At 51.5% G+C, this 16,957-nt stretch overlaps 2 protein-coding genes across 2 annotated transcripts in view; one reads left to right on the top strand and one right to left on the bottom strand.

The window, feature by feature from the left end:
• LOC122442269 (CLK4-associating serine/arginine rich protein-like) overlaps nt 1–13,615 on the bottom strand; it is a 53,236-nt gene extending 39,621 nt beyond the window's left edge. The window contains exon 1 of the mRNA XM_043470291.1: nt 13,417–13,615. Within this exon, the coding sequence (XP_043326226.1) occupies nt 13,417–13,615 (199 nt within the window). The remainder of the gene's footprint in view (nt 1–13,416) is intronic.
• On the top strand, nt 13,487–16,898 carry FZD2 (frizzled class receptor 2). Its single transcript, XM_043466745.1, has 3 exons — nt 13,487–15,307; nt 15,454–15,493; nt 15,870–16,898. The coding sequence occupies exons 1-3, from the start codon at nt 13,614–13,616 to the stop codon at nt 15,894–15,896; spliced, it is 1,761 nt and encodes a 586-aa protein (XP_043322680.1). The 5' UTR covers nt 13,487–13,613; the 3' UTR covers nt 15,897–16,898.
• Nucleotides 16,899–16,957: the final 59 nt, after the last annotated feature.

The following is a 16,957-nucleotide window of genomic DNA, read 5'->3' as shown; positions in this document are numbered from 1 at the left end:
CCTTCTCCAGGTGATCTTCCCGACCTAGGGATCGAACCCACATCTTTTATGAATCCTGCATTGGCAGGCGGGTTCTTTACCACTAGCACCACCTGGGAAGCCCAAAGGTGTCTTGGAACCTCACATTTAAATTTTCCAGACTGCCTGTGTCAGCTCTTGACAATACACAAAGTGGAACAGATTTTTTTTCTCCACGGCTGACTGGTGATGAAACTGAAATTCAGCGGGACAGTCTGATCTCCTGACTCCTCCACCACTGCTCACCCCACTCCATGGCATGGCCTCAAGAGATATTATCTCACAGATTAGACCACAGAACTGAGGGCCAGAAGAAGCCAGTCCCCAGGGCACAGTCCAGGCACGAGCCAGGGCTTCTTAGTCAGACACTGTCTCGGTGGCCACCTGGCCTTTTCCCCTAAATCAATGTCCGTGTGGCAACTTCAGGACCAGGTGAGTCCCCTTCACTTTATTTCATATCAGGGTCCCTGAGAAGCAGAGGGGGCCGTCTCTGGGTAGGAGAGAACAACCCTCTAGGAAGGGTTGTTCATTCCCCCTCCACCCTGGGAGCCTCTGAGAGGAAACTTGCCTCTGGGAGGTAGCAGGGAGACCCAGCGATTTCCTGTGTGGAAGACTAGGGTCTATCGGCTCTGCCTCTTCTCCCTTTTTTACGAGAAGTTGGTTAGTTCACTCAGGAGTGTCTCCTTCCCCCTGTTACAGGGACCCCATGGTATCTCCTCAATACAGTGAGTCACCCTGACTGGGCCCCCATCCTCCCCACCCCTTGTCCAGGTGGAGCGCTGACCCTCGCCTGCCAGACACCCAGGGGCTCCTGATCCCAGAGGGCCTTGGGCCAAGGGGCTCTGGCTTTGGGCCAGTGCCTTTCTTACTGCCTGGCTCCCTCCCCACAGGCCCCTAATCCATCTCACCCAGCAGGAAGCCCTTAAGCTGCCTTTTCAGCGGCCTTCCCCAGCCCGCTGCGGGCTCTGTGCCTTTCTATATACCACCCTTGGCAGGAGCTGTGTTATACAAGCTGGAGGGAGCGGCCCCTGCAAAGAGGTCATCGTGCCTAAGGCAGCTTCCAGCTTCAGCAGCCTGTCCTCTCTGGTCACCTCCCCAGGGTTTCCCCCTCTAATGCCCTGCCCGGGCATCCGTGGCCACTGACAGCCCTGGCTAACTCACATCAAAGCCCTAGGCTGGATCCAGGTGGAGGGAGGGGGGAGGGATTCCCAGGGGACAGCGGGCAGGAGGCCAGGGGCTGGGGAAGTGTGGCGGGCAGGAGGGGGCCTCTCTGGCTCGGCCTCCTTTGGTCCTTTTGGCTGGTCTCTCCAGCTTTCCTCTGATTCCAGCCCCTGCCCTCCGACTCCTCAAAGCTCATTTGCAGCCGTCTCAGACTCATCTGTACAGCCCAGACTGAGGACTGGGAGCGTCTGGCTCCTGGAGGGGTGACCAAACAAGACGCTCCCTGGCCCACCACGCCCCAGTGTTCAGAGAGGCAGAGAACGCTGTGGGTGGGGTGGGAGGGGGAGAGACTGGATTCTTTCTCTCCTTGTATATTTGGGTGACTGCTTGCACTCCTGGGGTGGAGACCTTACAGCTAAGGCCAGGCTTGATTTCAAACGCAAACGCCCAATCCCATGGTCCCTGCCAGTTATACTCGTCCCATTTCTGACTTGGGGTTTGAAAAAAATATGGTTTTTGTATGGCCTAGTCCCTACCCTGCCCTCAATCCTTCCCCCCACCCCACCCCTCTCCAGGAAAAAAAGTCCCCCCACTGAGGCCCCATCTCCAAGCCCAGCGTCGCCCAAACCCCATCCCAGCCTCTCAGTCCCGGTCTCCCGCTCCAGGAAGCCAGTCTTTAGCTGCCTTGGAGTGGTTGGAGGAGAGTTGGGGGTGCCTCCGGGAGGTCTGTTTGTAGTTCAGATTCTTTTCATTCCAGGCTCAGCAGGCTCTCTCTAAGGAAAGGGCTTGGGATGGGGCGGGGGAATCCTTAGGGCACCAGCTGCAGGATAGGAAAGCTTCCTGGAGAGAGGAGGGAAGTGGGTTTTCTCCTCCCAAAGACCCCCACCCTCTAGGTAGGACCTTCCTCTCCCAGTTCTATCCTCGGTGATACACGCCCCCCCCTCCTGCAAAGGCACCCTCAACAGGAAGGCCCTTACCAACAAATGGAGGTATTTAGAGGGCTCAGGCGAGGTCCTGATCGCTTTCTTTGCTTTTTAATGAGTCAGCTTCTCTCCTTTTGGGACGCTTAGAGATGTCTGGAGGAGTGGAGGAGGGTGTCAAAAGACGGCCACCTGGAGAACGACTGCGTCAGCCTCAGCTTCAAAGAGGCCTTGTCACCCTGTCCCCCAAACTGAAGTCCCTTGAAGATTTTTACTTTAGCCCAACATTAACATATATGTTCGTCTATGTTGCCAGTTCTCAGACAACAGAATCCCTCAAGGGTTAATCGGAGTGACCCAGCCATGGAGCAAAGCCTCCTGAACTCCTCAGGGCTTCTTAGAAGTCTGACACCTGCTCCAATTTCCCTGGAAGCCTCCCCTCCAGCTGCCTCTACCTTTCTCCTTGAGGGAGAGGAGAAAATATAAATCCTAACGCCTTGTACTGAGTGTCCACTAAGGAACGTTACAGCTCACTTACCACTTCATCTAATCCTCCCAACCTTCAGAGAGAGAAGGTTAATATCCCATATTGTAGATGAAGAGACTGAGCTTCAGAGACTGTGAGTGACCCATCCCAGGGAATGTAGCAAGGAAGTGGAGCCAAGATTTAAACCTCCTCCTCCGCTGTGGAGTCCTATGCTGGGCTCCAACGCGCCACCTTGTTAGGAGGTCCAACTTGTGTACTTGTGTTCAGGCCTCTGAGTGACCTCTGCTTGACATTCTGCTTCCAGGTTACAGAGTGAAGTGTCCCTTCCCAGAGCAATTGTTCCTGCAAATCCATTTTATCATTCAGTCCTCAGTTCAAAGGGAATAAGATTTATTGTACCCATTTTACAGATAGAGAAACTGATACTCCAAAGCAAAGTGAGTCATGGAAAATTGGAGAGCTAGGAAGCAGGTCAGCTGTGACCTATTAAGGCCAGGACCTGAGCATTTAGATTTCCTGGGTCCACTTCATGAGTTCTCACCATTATGTCCAATTTGTTGTTTATCCCTTCTAAGATTAGGGACAAGAACATGTTTGCAATGAAATATGTCTTCAAGGAACTGGATAATCTTGTCAAAAATGGAGACTGGAAACCCAGACCTAGTTTGCTCACTTCTCTTCCTCAGAGCTTAGCTTCTCCCCTTCTGAAGTATAGGTTCCAGAATGGGGCAAGGTGGTCAGGGTAAAGGAGCTAGACTGGGGCATCCAGAGCAGGATGCTTGAATTTCTAGACTACTCAACCCAAGAAGTGCTTCAGGCTCTGTCCTGCTTATAGAGGGCATTGATTCCTTAACAAATGTTTACTGAGCACCTATTATATAAGCATAGGCTGTGTATAAAGCCTAAGACACAGCCTGTGCCCTCAAGAGATGATCTTGTTGAGAGTGGGTGCTAGTTAGACATCATAAGTAACACATACCAAATGCTCTAATTCATGGGTAAAGTCAGGATTCAGTGCAAGAAATGAACAACATTCTAGGTGCTTTATGCAGAAGGATATTTAATACTGGTGATATGGACTGAATTGTGTCCCCCTGAAATTCACATACCTAAGCTCTACCCTTCAATGTGAATTTTTAGAAGGAGAGTTTTTAGGAGGTAATTAAGATTAAACGAGATCATAAAAGTGGAGTCCTAATCCGATAGGATTGGTGACTTTATGAGAAGAGGGAGGGACTTCCCTGGTGGTCGGCTAGGATTCCATGCTCCAATTCGGAAGCCTGGGTTTGATCCCTGGACAGGGAACTAGATCCCACATTCCACATCTTAAGAGTTTGCATGCTGCAGCTAAAGATCCTGCATGTTGCAACGAAGATCAAAGATCCTTCTTGCCACAACTAAGATCCAATGCAGGCAAATAAATAAAAATAATACATAATTTTCTTAAAGAAAGAGAAAAGAAGATTTTTCTTTCTTCTACAGGTATGTGCCAAGGAAAGCCATATGAGCACACAGCAAGAAGACACCATCTGCAAGCCAGGAAGAGAGCCCTCACCAAAACCCAACTGTGCTGGCACCCTGATCTCAGACTTCCAGCCTCCCGAAGGGAGACAATAAATTCCTGTTTTTTAAGCCATTTGCTCTATGGCATTTTGTTACGGCGGCCAAAGCAGACTAAGACGACAGGGAATTAGAGCTTGCAAAATTGTGAGAGGGACTGGAGGAGCAGACTTTCTAATGTAGCCATAGAAATGAGCCTCTAATAGGAGCAGTCTCCTCTGCCAGAATCAGGTAAGGAGAACCACGATGAGGCTGCCACTGGAAACGAGGTCACAGATACACCTCTATAGCCTCAGGGCCCCATAGAAATAGATGCCAGGCTGCTACTGTCATCAAGAGACTGAATGAGGTGTTGTTGCTGGGGAAAAAAACCCATCTCTAGGACTTTGCCTGCCAGCAGAAATAGCTAGAGCAGTAGGAACATGGCCTTATCACCTTATCTCCCTTCCACGTTCCAAGTCTTGAATGAATGCATTTTGCATCCAGAACTCTAGCTGCAAGGGAGGCTGGGGTTTTTGGCTTTCCAACCTCTGCAGTGCAGGAAGGTACCTAGTAGAAGATGAGAATGGATGCTGAGGACCAGTCCATCTTGTCCACAATGACGCAAATGCGGGAGAAATCACTGCTGGCAAGATACTTCAGGGTCAAATTTTGAAAGGTGATTGAATGGGTCTGCCATTTGCCATGGGGGACAGAGCAAGCCTGGGCAGGTGCCAAGATTAACCAGGGCTCTGAAAGCTAATTGAGTGGTCTGGAAAGCAGAGAGCTCTAGAGCCTGCAGAAGAATCAGTTGGGAGGAATTCCCTGGGGGTCCATTGGTTAGGACTCTGTGCTCTCACTGCCAAGGGCCCGGAGTTCAATCCCTGGTCAGGGAACTAAAATCCCACAATCACTTGGGGATTATAATTAGGAGTGCCCAGGAATCTGTATTTCTAATAGGCAGATCCTGCCTGGGCGCCCTTCTTCCATTGACTCTGATGCTTGTGGACTCCAGGCTTACAGAAATATTGCCCTGGGGCAGGAGATCTGATGGGTTCATCCCATAGAGTCCTACAAGCTCTAAAAAGTTTCCATTTGTGGGGGGGTACACGCTGAACTGGACTTCCCTAGTGGCTCAGATGGTAAAGAATCTGCCTGCAATGCAGGAGACCAGGTTTGATTTCTGGGTTAGGAAGATCCCCTGGAGAAGAGAATGGCTACCCACTCCAGTATTCTTGCCTGGACAGAGGAGCCTCGCGGACTACAGTCCACAGAGTCACAAAGACTCGGGACATACTGAGTGACTATCACTTTCTTTTTCCTCTTCTTCTTCCCGAGAGTTAGCCCTGAATTTTGGACGCTTGAGTCCTGAAAAACACCAATGATGTGAGTGTGCAGGGGAAGGAGTCCAGGGATCTAACCCCCAACCCCTTGGAGATTCCCTGGCAATCTGGTGGTTAGGGCTCCATGCTTCCACTTCAGGGGGCACGGGTTTGATCCCCGGTTGGAGAACTAAGATCCCACAGGCCCACAGCACAGACCAAACCAAACAAAGCCAAACCAACCCCTCTCCCCCACCAAGGAGGACCAGGTAGGTGGTCAGTCAAAAAACCTGCACAAACATTTCCCGGGATTGTGACTCACTTTGATCTCTACTCCCACCTGGCAGTAGTATCTAGGACTCTTGGGACCCTATTCCCATAGCAGAGGCTCCTTTAGAGAGGTCTTACACCTCAAGGAGTTTAAGGACCTGACAGGAAGAGCAAGGTAAAACAGCAAAGGAGGGGCGAGGAGGGGAGGAGGGAGGTGGCACTGCCCTCTAGAATGGCCTTGAGTCTCCCCTCAAACCCAGGGGTGTCCACAGCCCACACTGAGCTTCAACACAAACAAATTCACTCAAGTAGCTTTTCCTTTTCTTTTTCTGGTTCTTACTTCCCACTTCAGGCCCCCAAACCACCCCCTCCCCTTTCCGAGGGAAAGGCCACAACAGATGAAGCAGTGGCCTCCTCCTGTCAGCACCCCCAGCCCAGCCCCACATCTCTGGGGAGGGAGGTCCAGTCAAGCCAGAGCAGGACTGAGTCTGTGAGGCTAGGTTGCCTGGACTGAGGGGCTTTCCTCCTTCCTGGGGGTCCCCTCCCACACCCAGCTCCTTTAGAAGCATCTGCAGCCCTGCTCAGCCAGGGTCCCCCGGGGGTGGGAGGGCGGCCTGGCTCCTCCAGGCTGGTTCTTCTAGGACAAGAACAGGCTTTCAGGCTCGGGGAGGGAATCAGGCCTCCTCATCCCCCCAGTTATCACCACAAAGCAAAGTCCAGGGAAGGAGCGGGAGGGGGCAGGGCTGGGGTTGGGGTGTGGGTTGGAGAGCCAGGTCCTTGCTAGTAAATCAATGTTGGTTTCCCAGATGGAGCTGCAGCCGCTTTGATTTCTCAAGTTGCCCCCCTCCCCCTCTGCTCCCCTCACCCCCAGCTCCATGGTTTCAATTCCTCCCTGAAAAGCAATGGGGCCTCCTTTCAAACCAGCCCAGCTCCTCCAACTCCCAACAACAGCTTAAGTTACAGGAAAGAGAAAGGGGAGGGGGGCGAGGTGGCCCAGCCTGGAGGAGAAGGAGAGAAATTCTGGGAGAAGGGAAGGGGACCAGGGAGAGAGGGAAGAAGAAAGGAAGATTGAAAAAGTGAGGGGAGAGCAAGTTAGGAGATGGGGTGCAGTCCTAGGGAAGGAAGGGTGTGCTCTGCAGGCCCAGGAAGGGAGCCCCCAACCCAGAAGCAACTTTATCTTGGTTCTCCTTCCCCAGTGAGCACCCCGACACTCATCCCCTCTGAGGGCCCCTCCGCATCTACAAATCAATGATTCAGGCTCCCCCATTCTGCTCCTCTTGACATTAAGTTCTAGAAGTTTCCAGGAGAAAACTATCTGTCTCATTCACTCCCAGGGACACTTATTTCCTGGGCCAAGAAGGCAGAGTCACCCCCAAGAACCTCGCAAACCAAACTCAGCACTGCTTTTTTTCAGCTTGTTTTTTCCGCAGTCTGCTCTGAGCAGCCCACACTGTGCTTTTGCTTGGCTGAGGCCTGGGCTAATTAAAGTCCTTAATTAATAGATCATCTGTTATATCTGTTTAATCCTTTTATGGCCCATTTTGCCATCCAGAGAGCTTGGGGGAAGAGTGCTGGAGAGATAAAGGGGATAAGAGCTACACTCTGCCAACTCCCCACCCGCCTCTGTCCCCAGAGCCGAGCAGCCTGGGAACTTGGCAGCGGGGAGGCTGAAGTGCCCTGAAGGAGATCTACAAGTGGGGGTTCCAGGAGTCCCGGACCTTCTGATTATTCTGTGCCTGAAGGGCTGGTTCTCTGAGATCTCAATGGAGGATGGAGTTCAGGGAGAGGGAATTTGCTATCTCACCCGAAGGTGGGTTCCAGGCTCAAGAAGGAAAAGGAAGATTCAGGAAGAGCAGATGAATACCTGTAGGTTGAAGATAGGGGGTAGCCAAGTAGTCTCTGAAGATGCAAATCTGTTTTTCACCAAGCATCCAGAACCTACCCTACTGAGAACAGAGTATTTTTAAAAAATATTTATTGGGCTGCACTGGGTCTTAGTTTCAGCCTCAGGATCTTCACTGTGGCATGAAGATCCTCATTCTCAGGGCTCAGCCTCAGTCCTGCCCCTCCTGAATGGATACACACACCCCCTCCCTTTAGGGTGGAGGGACCTCAGTGCTTCTGGAGGGAAAGAATACTGACCTACTGACCCGGGTTTGAGGAAACAAAGGGAGGACTCCTAACTCTGCCAGGTGGGATGATTTCTCGGTAAGGAAGGGGTTCTGATGGGAAATAAGCAAGGAGACAGGGACACACGCAATTTCCAGGACTCTTCTTGGCAAAATGAGAGGTCAGAAGGAATTCCCTGACAGTCTAGTGGTTAGGATTCTGCGCTTTCACTGCTGAGGGCCCAGGTTCAATCCCTGGTCAGGAAACTAAGATCCCACTAAGCCTGGCTGTGTTATAAGAGTGAGGAGCCCTGGGCAGACCACTCCTCCCAGGTTTCCTTAGCTGGGAGAAGTTCTCTGTGCTCTCAGTATCCCTGTGGTATGTTGGCTATTGTTGACTGGCTCTAGCATGCAAGCCTTTCACCTTGCCCAGGAAGCACCTAGTAAGGACAGCTGTGATGATCCCAAAGTATTATTTTCACAGCCTCTTACATCTGGCCCAAAGGTAAAATCAGTAGATTTAAAAAAAAAAAAACCCTCATGCAGATAAGGCAGTTGATGCTAAGGAAGGAAAATGACTTGCCTGAGGTCACTCAATAGGTGTGGGTGGAGCCAAGCCTGCAGCCCCAGCACATTCTGAGCCCCAGAGCAGACTTCTTTCCTCTCCACCAGCTATTTATTCTGCTCTCCTGTCGACTTGAGACTTCTGCTCCCATGGAATGGAGTGGGTGGCATCTTTCCAGTGGGCACTCAACAGTTATCCTAGATACCAGATTTGTAAGCCAGTAGATAATTGACAGTAGTGTCCCAGGGGTTGGGGCAGAAGCGGCAGTGACATTGGAGGCAATGTTGGCTCCCAGTCTATTGCAAAAGCCCCAGACCAACCAGAAGTATTTCTCAGGAAGGAAAATCAGCCCAGTTCTCTGCAGAACATCACCCCTGAACCTGCAGCCTAGGTCTCTGCAGACTTAGTCTACTTTGCCTATAGTAGATGCTCAATAATTTGTTGGATTAAAATAATAGCTATTACTTACCAAGCTTTTTGCCTAGCATTAGGTCAAGCAAGTGCCATAATCTATCTCATTTTAGTCTCACAACTGAAACAAGGTAAATCAAAAAATTCTGACTTGAGGCTCTCAAGACCCAGGAAAAACAAGCCAGGGACATTCTCCTGTTGACTAGAATGTCTCCTGGCCCCACTGCTCCTTCTCTGTTTCCCTCTTCCACAGCCCGTGGTCCTTAAATGTTGATGCCCCCAAAAGTTGAATCTTCTCATTCAATCCCCTTTCTCTAGGTGATCTTAGCTGCTCTCATAGCTTCAACTATAGCTAAAGGTACTAAATCTAAATCCATAAGAGCTCCTTCCAAGCCCCTGGGTTAGAACATGCATCTGTGCTCAGTCGCGTCAGTCGTGTCTGATTCTTTGCGACCCCATGGACTGTAGCCCACCAGGCTCCTCTGTCCATGGGATTTTCCAGGCAAGAATACTGGAGTGGGTTGCCATCTCCTTCTCCAGGGAATCTTCCTGACCCAGGAACTGAACCTGAGTCTCTTGCTTCTCCGGCATTGGCAGGCAGATTCTTTACCATTGCACGACCTGGAAAGCCCTGTGTTAGAATAGTCAACTTCTATTGAACATACTATCTTCTTCTGAACATAGCATAGGCTTGACCTGGCTTCACTGTGCTCATTAGCTTCCTGTCCCTGCGTTTCCTATCCTGGTTAATGACATCAGGTCATCTAAGTCAGAAACACTGGTTGGGCTCCTCCCTCACTCTCTCTTCATCTATACTGCCTCAGCTCAGTTCATGCTCTCAGCATCTCTTGCCTGGTTCTCTTACGATCTATTGATAACTGGAATCTCTGACTTAGCTGACTCAAATCATGCTCCACCTAACTGTCCAAATAGACCATCTAAAACTTAAGAGGGGAAAAAACAATTTGCTTCCCTAAACATGCCAATGCATCTCTATCTCCAGGAGTCCAGATTGTGTGCACAATATCTCAGGTCTGGCCTTATTTAAAACCTCCTTTGCTGTCACTCACCCAGGTATACATGGGTCTCTGACGGGCCAAAGTACTTGTACACTTGTGCCCCCTGCCCAGTCCATCCATTTCACCACGTTACACCCTTGCACATGCTCTTCCCTCTGTCTGAGATGCCTAGCCCTACCTTGAGATTATAAGGTCATATTTCTACATCTAGCACCTAACACTTGGTCTGCAAGGCCCTTTAGGTGTGACACCTGCTGACCTCCCTCTGCTTCATCCTGTTTAACTCCTCTCTCAACCACAGAGGCCTCCTAGCATCACCCCTTTCCCTCTGTAGCACTGAACCCTGTGGCCATTTTACATCCATTTAAATGACTGTGATGATTGTGAATCTCTCCCACAACTTCCCACTCCTCTGCCCTCTCCAATTCAGTCAAATTCCCTTCCCAATTAAGCTTCCCACTATATAAGTTGCCATATTATCATATTTTATACATGGTGATGTATATATATCATGCTTCCCTGGTAGTTCAGACAGTGAAGAATCCGCCTGCAATGCAGAGACCTGGGTTAGATCCCTGGGTTAGGAAGATTCCCTGGAGAAGGGAATGGCTACCCACTCCAATATTCTGGCCTGGAGAATCCCATGACCAGAAGAGCCTGGTGGGCTACAGTCTGTGGGGTCACAAAGAGTCACTCGGGACACTACTGAGTGACTTTCACTTTCTCTAATGTATATATTACAACGCTACTCTCTCAGTTCTTCCCACCCTCTCCTTCCCCTGCTGTGTCCACAAGTCCGGTTCTCTATGTCTGTGTCTCTATTCTTGCCCTGCAAAATAGGCTCATCAGTAGCATTTTCCTAGATTTCATATATATATGTGTTAATATACGATATTTGTTTTTCTTCTTATCAACTTATTTTACTCTTAATGACAAGCTCTAGATTCAACCACCTCAATTCAGCTCTTCAAGGGCAGGGATGCTGCCATCTTTCTCTGTCTTGGCCATAACCTCTACCACAGTGGTTTAAAATCGGAAAACTCAGTGAAAGTGTGATGCATACTGAAAGGTTGATTGTATGAATGAATGTCTTTCATTTCTTTTTTCTTTTTGCAGCTTCAGCTCCCGCTTTGCCTTGGGGGTGGAAGGGATAACTGTCACTCAAGCCTGGCCCTAGGGTAGGAAAACAGGTTTGTCATGGAAGGAAATTGAAGATGCTGCATTTCTATTGGAGATTTACTCTCAATTTCCTATCAGACTGTGAGCGCTTCCTGAGGAGTGGAAGAGTGTGTCTTACTCTTTTTTTTTTTTTTTTCCACTGCTCAGCTCAGAGGCTTGGTACCAGCTCTAGATGTCCTAGGGGCAGAGTAGGAGAGGAGATTTGAAGGCACAGCACCTTGGGCTTAGTTTGGGCCCCACAGAGCAAGACAGCACAATTGTTCCATCCCTAGACTGCTCTGGGGTGAAGGTGGACTTGTGGGTGAAATGAAAATAAAATGGAAAAGCTAAGGCATAGCCTCCCTGATTTTGAAGGAACTCTTTCTTCTGAAAGCTGTGAAAAGTCAACCTCTCCAGGAAATGATAAGGCCAATTTTCATGTTTGTAAAGAACCTGAAAATCTGTATTTCATTCAACCAAGGATGGGGAAAAAATTGAATCCTATCAAACCTGGATCCATTGTTTGTATCTATGACTGAGAATTTTCTTTCCTTCTTCCCATTCTCTCCTTTCTTTTTTCCTTTTAGGTTTCTTTTTGTTGTTGTTTGGGTTTTTTGTCTTGTTTTTAAAGCAATCCTTTTCTAGATTGAATTAGGAAACAGCTCGCCAGGCTGGGAGGATTTGGACCATATAGAGAAGAGAAGGAGGTTTTCTAAACTCAAGTTTCTTTCCTCTTTTTAAGTGCCCCTGCCTTCTGACTGAGAAACAATAGAAATAATTGATCCATCAACCAACACCAGGCCCAGGAGATTTACATGCAAATTCCCCCTCTCCTCCCCAGAACTCCCTCCCCACCAAACTTAAGATCCAAGAATGAAGAAAAAAGAAAACCTTTCTAAACCAACCGGAACCCTGCTGGCCACAGCCTTCCACCCCCCAGTCAGGTGAGAGAAGTGTATGTGTGTGTGTGTGTATGTGTGTTTTGGGGGGGAGCAGAGAGAAGTGTGTGTGTGTGTGTGTGTGTGTGTGTGTGTGTGTGCTGGGGGGGGGGCGGGGGAGCAGAGAGAAGTGTGTGTGTGTTGGGGGGGGGGGGCAGTTCATCCACCACAACCCCCAGCCTCCTTCCTCGCCACACACACAACCCCTTTCTGGTGTGGAATCACTTAAGATTTGGGTAAAACTCCCCTCTCTCCCAGGAGACCATATCTGGAAGCTTTTACGGGGCGGAGGCAGAGGTGGAGAGAGAGGAGGAAAATTCCCCCAAACGGCCTAAAAGAGCCATCTCTTCCCCGAAAACTGCTCGTCATCCCCCACCCCCCACCATTAACCTCCGATTAAGACCTCCTCGTTATGGCAACTAAACTTTACTTTGCATAATTAAGATTTGCCTCGGAAGAAAGGGGAGGGAGAAGCCGCAGCTCTAGGCCATTCTCCTTCATCTCACCCCCTCCCACCCCCGCCCCAACCCTCCAGCTCAGGGCCTCTGAGTTCCTGAGTTTTCTCACTTTGAGGTGCCACCGAACACAAAGAACCATAATGGGCTCCTTTGTGCTCGCTACGGGGCAATTACGCCCCGGAGTCCAGGCCCCTTTAAGAGCCTCTTAAAGAGACAAGCTCTCATTTTTCAGAGGGTTATTTAAGGGTGCAAGTAGAGGGAGGAGCGAGGCAAACTCCTAGAGGTCTACACATAGGGCGACGTGAAACTTTTGTCTGGATGCCATGAAAATGGGCTGAGAGAAGAGTCTTTGTACACTGTTAGCTTAATTTTTTAAAAATCTCTCCCTTAAACAATTTTTTTTTTCAAATTTGAGGTGTTTTTTTTTTAACTTGTTCTGAAAAATTGGACTGAAATAAGTGGGGTTCGAGAAGCAGGCGCGGAGGCACGGATTTAAAGAGGCTCTACCCCTAGAGCTCCGTGGCCCCGGGAAGAAGAGTGATCCAGGCTGAGTAACGCGGGCCCGCCGCAGTTCTGATGAACTTGTGTCTCCGAATCTCGCCGCCGAGACTCCAGAGAAATCCCGTGTTGGGCAAAAAGCTCTCAATATAATAATAGCTTGTCTCTTTAAAAAGCAAAAGGCGGGGGGGAAAGTTTTGTTGGCATCTGGTTTCTGATCTCATTATGTTGTGGTTGACCAATCCAGCCCTCGGGGCTGGTCCTCGGGTTTAAATCTCATTGGCCGAGAGAACATTTTGGGATGGTGCTTAGAGCTCGACGGGGCGGTTTCAAGGATCCCTTTTTTGGGGGGCTGAGGAGAGGGCGGGGCCGCCGGCGGGGGCCCCCTTGAAACCGACTAATTGGGATCGGAGAGGCCGAGGTGAGGGCTGGAGGAAGGCACAAAGGAGTCGCTGGGCGGAGAAGGGAGGGGAGAGGCGAGAGGAGGAGGAAGAGGAGGAGAGAGGGCAAGCCGCGCGCAGTGTCTCCGGCGGCTCAGTCCGACCTCGGCGAGCTAGCGGGCAGGCGCGCCGCCCCCCTCCCCCGCCCGGCCTCCCCAACTCGGCAGCCGCGAGCAAAGTTTGCAAAGAGGCGCGGGAGGCGGCGGCCGCGGCAAGGAGGCGGCGGGGAAGGCGCGCGGTCTCCGGGCTGGGGGCGGGGGCGGGGGGGCGCCCGGGAGCCGAGTGGGGGGCGGCGGCCAGCATGCGGCCTCGCAGCGCCCTGCCCCGCCTGTTGCTGCCGCTGCTGCTGCTGCCCGCCGCCGGGCCGGCCCAATTCCACGGAGAGAAGGGCATATCCATCCCGGACCACGGCTTCTGCCAGCCCATCTCCATCCCGTTGTGCACGGACATCGCCTACAACCAGACCATCATGCCCAACCTTCTGGGCCATACGAACCAAGAGGACGCCGGACTGGAGGTGCACCAGTTCTACCCGTTGGTAAAAGTGCAGTGCTCGCCCGAACTGCGCTTCTTCCTGTGCTCGATGTACGCGCCCGTGTGCACCGTGCTGGAGCAGGCCATCCCGCCGTGCCGCTCCATCTGCGAGCGCGCGCGCCAGGGCTGCGAGGCGCTCATGAACAAGTTCGGTTTCCAGTGGCCGGAGCGCCTGCGCTGCGAGCACTTCCCCCGCCACGGCGCGGAGCAGATCTGCGTGGGCCAGAACCACTCGGAGGACGGCGCGCCCGCGCTTCTCACCACCGCGCCGCCGCCCGGCCTGCAGCCGGGTGCGGGAGGCACCCCGGGCGGCCCGGGTGGCGGCGGCTCGCCCCCGCGCTATGCCACGCTGGAGCACCCGTTCCACTGTCCGCGCGTCCTCAAGGTGCCGTCCTATCTCAGCTACAAGTTCCTGGGCGAGCGCGACTGCGCGGCTCCCTGCGAGCCGGCGCGGCCGGACGGCTCCATGTTCTTCTCGCAGGAGGAGACGCGCTTTGCGCGCCTCTGGATCCTCACCTGGTCTGTGCTGTGCTGCGCCTCCACCTTCTTCACCGTCACCACGTACCTGGTAGACATGCAGCGCTTCCGCTACCCCGAGCGGCCCATCATCTTTCTGTCCGGCTGCTACACCATGGTGTCGGTGGCCTACATCGCGGGCTTCGTGCTCCAGGAGCGCGTGGTGTGTAACGAGCGCTTCTCCGAGGACGGCTACCGCACGGTGGTGCAGGGCACCAAGAAGGAGGGCTGCACCATCCTCTTCATGATGCTCTACTTCTTCAGCATGGCCAGTTCCATCTGGTGGGTCATCTTGTCGCTCACCTGGTTCCTGGCGGCCGGCATGAAGTGGGGCCACGAGGCCATCGAGGCCAACTCGCAGTACTTTCACCTGGCCGCGTGGGCCGTGCCCGCCGTCAAGACCATCACGATCCTGGCTATGGGCCAGATTGACGGCGACCTGCTGAGCGGCGTGTGCTTCGTGGGCCTCAATAGCCTGGACCCGTTGCGGGGCTTCGTGCTGGCGCCGCTCTTCGTGTACCTGTTCATAGGCACGTCCTTCCTCCTGGCCGGCTTCGTGTCCCTCTTCCGCATCCGCACCATCATGAAACACGACGGTACCAAGACGGAGAAACTGGAGCGGCTGATGGTGCGCATCGGCGTCTTCTCGGTGCTCTACACGGTGCCCGCCACCATCGTCATCGCCTGCTACTTCTACGAGCAGGCCTTCCGAGAGCACTGGGAGCGCTCGTGGGTGAGCCAGCACTGCAAGAGCCTGGCCATCCCGTGCCCGGCGCACTACACGCCGCGCATGTCTCCCGACTTCACCGTCTACATGATCAAATACCTCATGACGCTCATCGTGGGCATCACGTCGGGCTTCTGGATCTGGTCCGGCAAGACGCTGCACTCGTGGAGGAAGTTCTACACCCGTCTCACCAACAGCCGGCACGGGGAGACGACCGTGTGAGCCCGGCGCTTGTGCGCCGCGTCCCCGGCCGGGCCCGCACCGCGCGCTCACCGCCCGCGGGGAGGGGGTGGGGCGGGGGCTCCTACAGACTCCTTATTTTATTTTTTTAAATAAAGAACAATCGAAACCATTTCTTTTTTAGGTCGCTTTTTAAAGAAAACTCTGCCCAACAGCCCCACCAGGTTTGTAATTAAAACTGTAAATAGTCTTTGTAAATTTAATTATATATTTTGTATTTAAAAGAAAAAAAGGGGTGGAAAGCAGCGAGGGGCGTCAGGCCTGAGGAATAGGGGGTGGGGGAGCTGAGGGGTTCTCTCCTTTCTTCAGGGCCCTTTCAAACACCATCCCAGGTTTGACAGGGCTGGGCCTGCTGGAAGAGGTGTTGGCTCTGAGGAGTTGGCACATTCAACTTCTCAAGCCAAATTTGTGAGCTTTCTCACTGACGCTGGGCCTATGGAAGCTGTTAGGTAGTTTTGAACAAGACTTGGATTCGTTTTGTTTCGTTTTGATTTCCCTTTCCCCCTTTCTCTCCTCACTTGTTCTGTCTCCTTCACTCAGTCTTTGGAAACCTCCCAACGGAGATGAAGACGTGGAGAAAAAAAAAAAAAAATCCAACCCGAACCGACGGGTGGGGTGGTGGGGAGAGGGCGGAGATCGAGTGAGTAATGGCCTCCACACACCCCCCCCCCCATCCCAGGCCCACCCCCCTGCTGGCAGGAAGATCTTTCTCTTCTGATTTTTCTTCTTTTCAACTCGCTGCCCTGAACTCTTGGAGTGGGCAGAAAGTGCTTTGTGATGTGTGTTGAAACAACCCCCCACCCACACCCACTACATTGAGAGCAGATTCTGACTGCCTCCATTTTTAGGGGGAGCATCATCAAGTTCGCAGATGTAGAGGTCTGGAGATATGCTTGCATCTCTGTCCTTTCCCCTGCTGTCAGCTCCACGCCTGCTCTTCCCCTCCCCACACCCCCAACTGAATATCTCCTCTGGCATCCAGGTTAGCCGTTTGTGGGGTGGTTTGTGTGTTCCCTGTGGGTTTTTGTTTTTTTTCAAAAAGCAATAAAATGGGTTGGGTTGGAGGGAGGGAACGGATGGATGGGCTGGTGGGATTTTTAGTTTTTCTTTGACAAAAGACTGGTTTCTTTTCACACTTGCCCAGAAAAGGGAGGGGAGGGGAGAAGTGGGTATCTTTGCTTTGGACACAGGCTCTGGGCAGGCTCTTTGTGACTGTGGGGATGGGGTTGAGTGTTTACATGACATTCTATATTACAAGATTGATAGAATGTTTATAACAGATGTTTTCTGTCTTCCCCCTACACCCCCCCCCCAAATAAAATCAAGACTTTTCTTAAAGTATTTTTCATGCTGGTATGAGAATTGCAGTTTCCAATACACATCATTTCCCTCAACCAAATATTTGAAGTATTTTAGAATTTCAATTCCAGATTTTGATTTGAAGACCAAGGGGTAGGGTGAAACAAGTTTGCCCCCATAACTCAACTTTTCACCATCTCCTGTGTCTTGATAATAGTGCAAATTAAAAGCTAATAATCATCATAATAAAGTGCATTTAATTATCTTCTAGAGATCTAGACCTTTAATTGTATTTAACAGGGTTGTAACATTTTATTAGTTTAACCAAA

The sequence above is a fragment of the Cervus canadensis genome, chromosome 1 (genome assembly GCF_019320065.1).
Source record: "Cervus canadensis isolate Bull #8, Minnesota chromosome 1, ASM1932006v1, whole genome shotgun sequence".
Classification (NCBI taxonomy): Eukaryota; Metazoa; Chordata; class Mammalia; order Artiodactyla; family Cervidae; genus Cervus; species Cervus canadensis.
The sequence above is the reverse complement of the archived record's forward strand: the minus strand, read 5'-3'. Positions and strand labels throughout refer to the sequence as shown.

Coding starts and splice junctions, on each gene's coding strand:
- FZD2 (XM_043466745.1), top strand. CDS start 13,614: ATGCGGCCTCGCAGCGCCCTGCCCCGCCTGTTGCTGCCGCTGCTGCTG. Junction 15,308..15,453: donor CGGCACGGGGAGACGACCGT/GTGAGCCCGGCG, acceptor TTTCTTTTTTAG/GTCGCTTTTTAAAGAAAACT. Junction 15,494..15,869: donor CTGCCCAACAGCCCCACCAG/GTTTGTAATTAA, acceptor TCCTTCACTCAG/TCTTTGGAAACCTCCCAACG.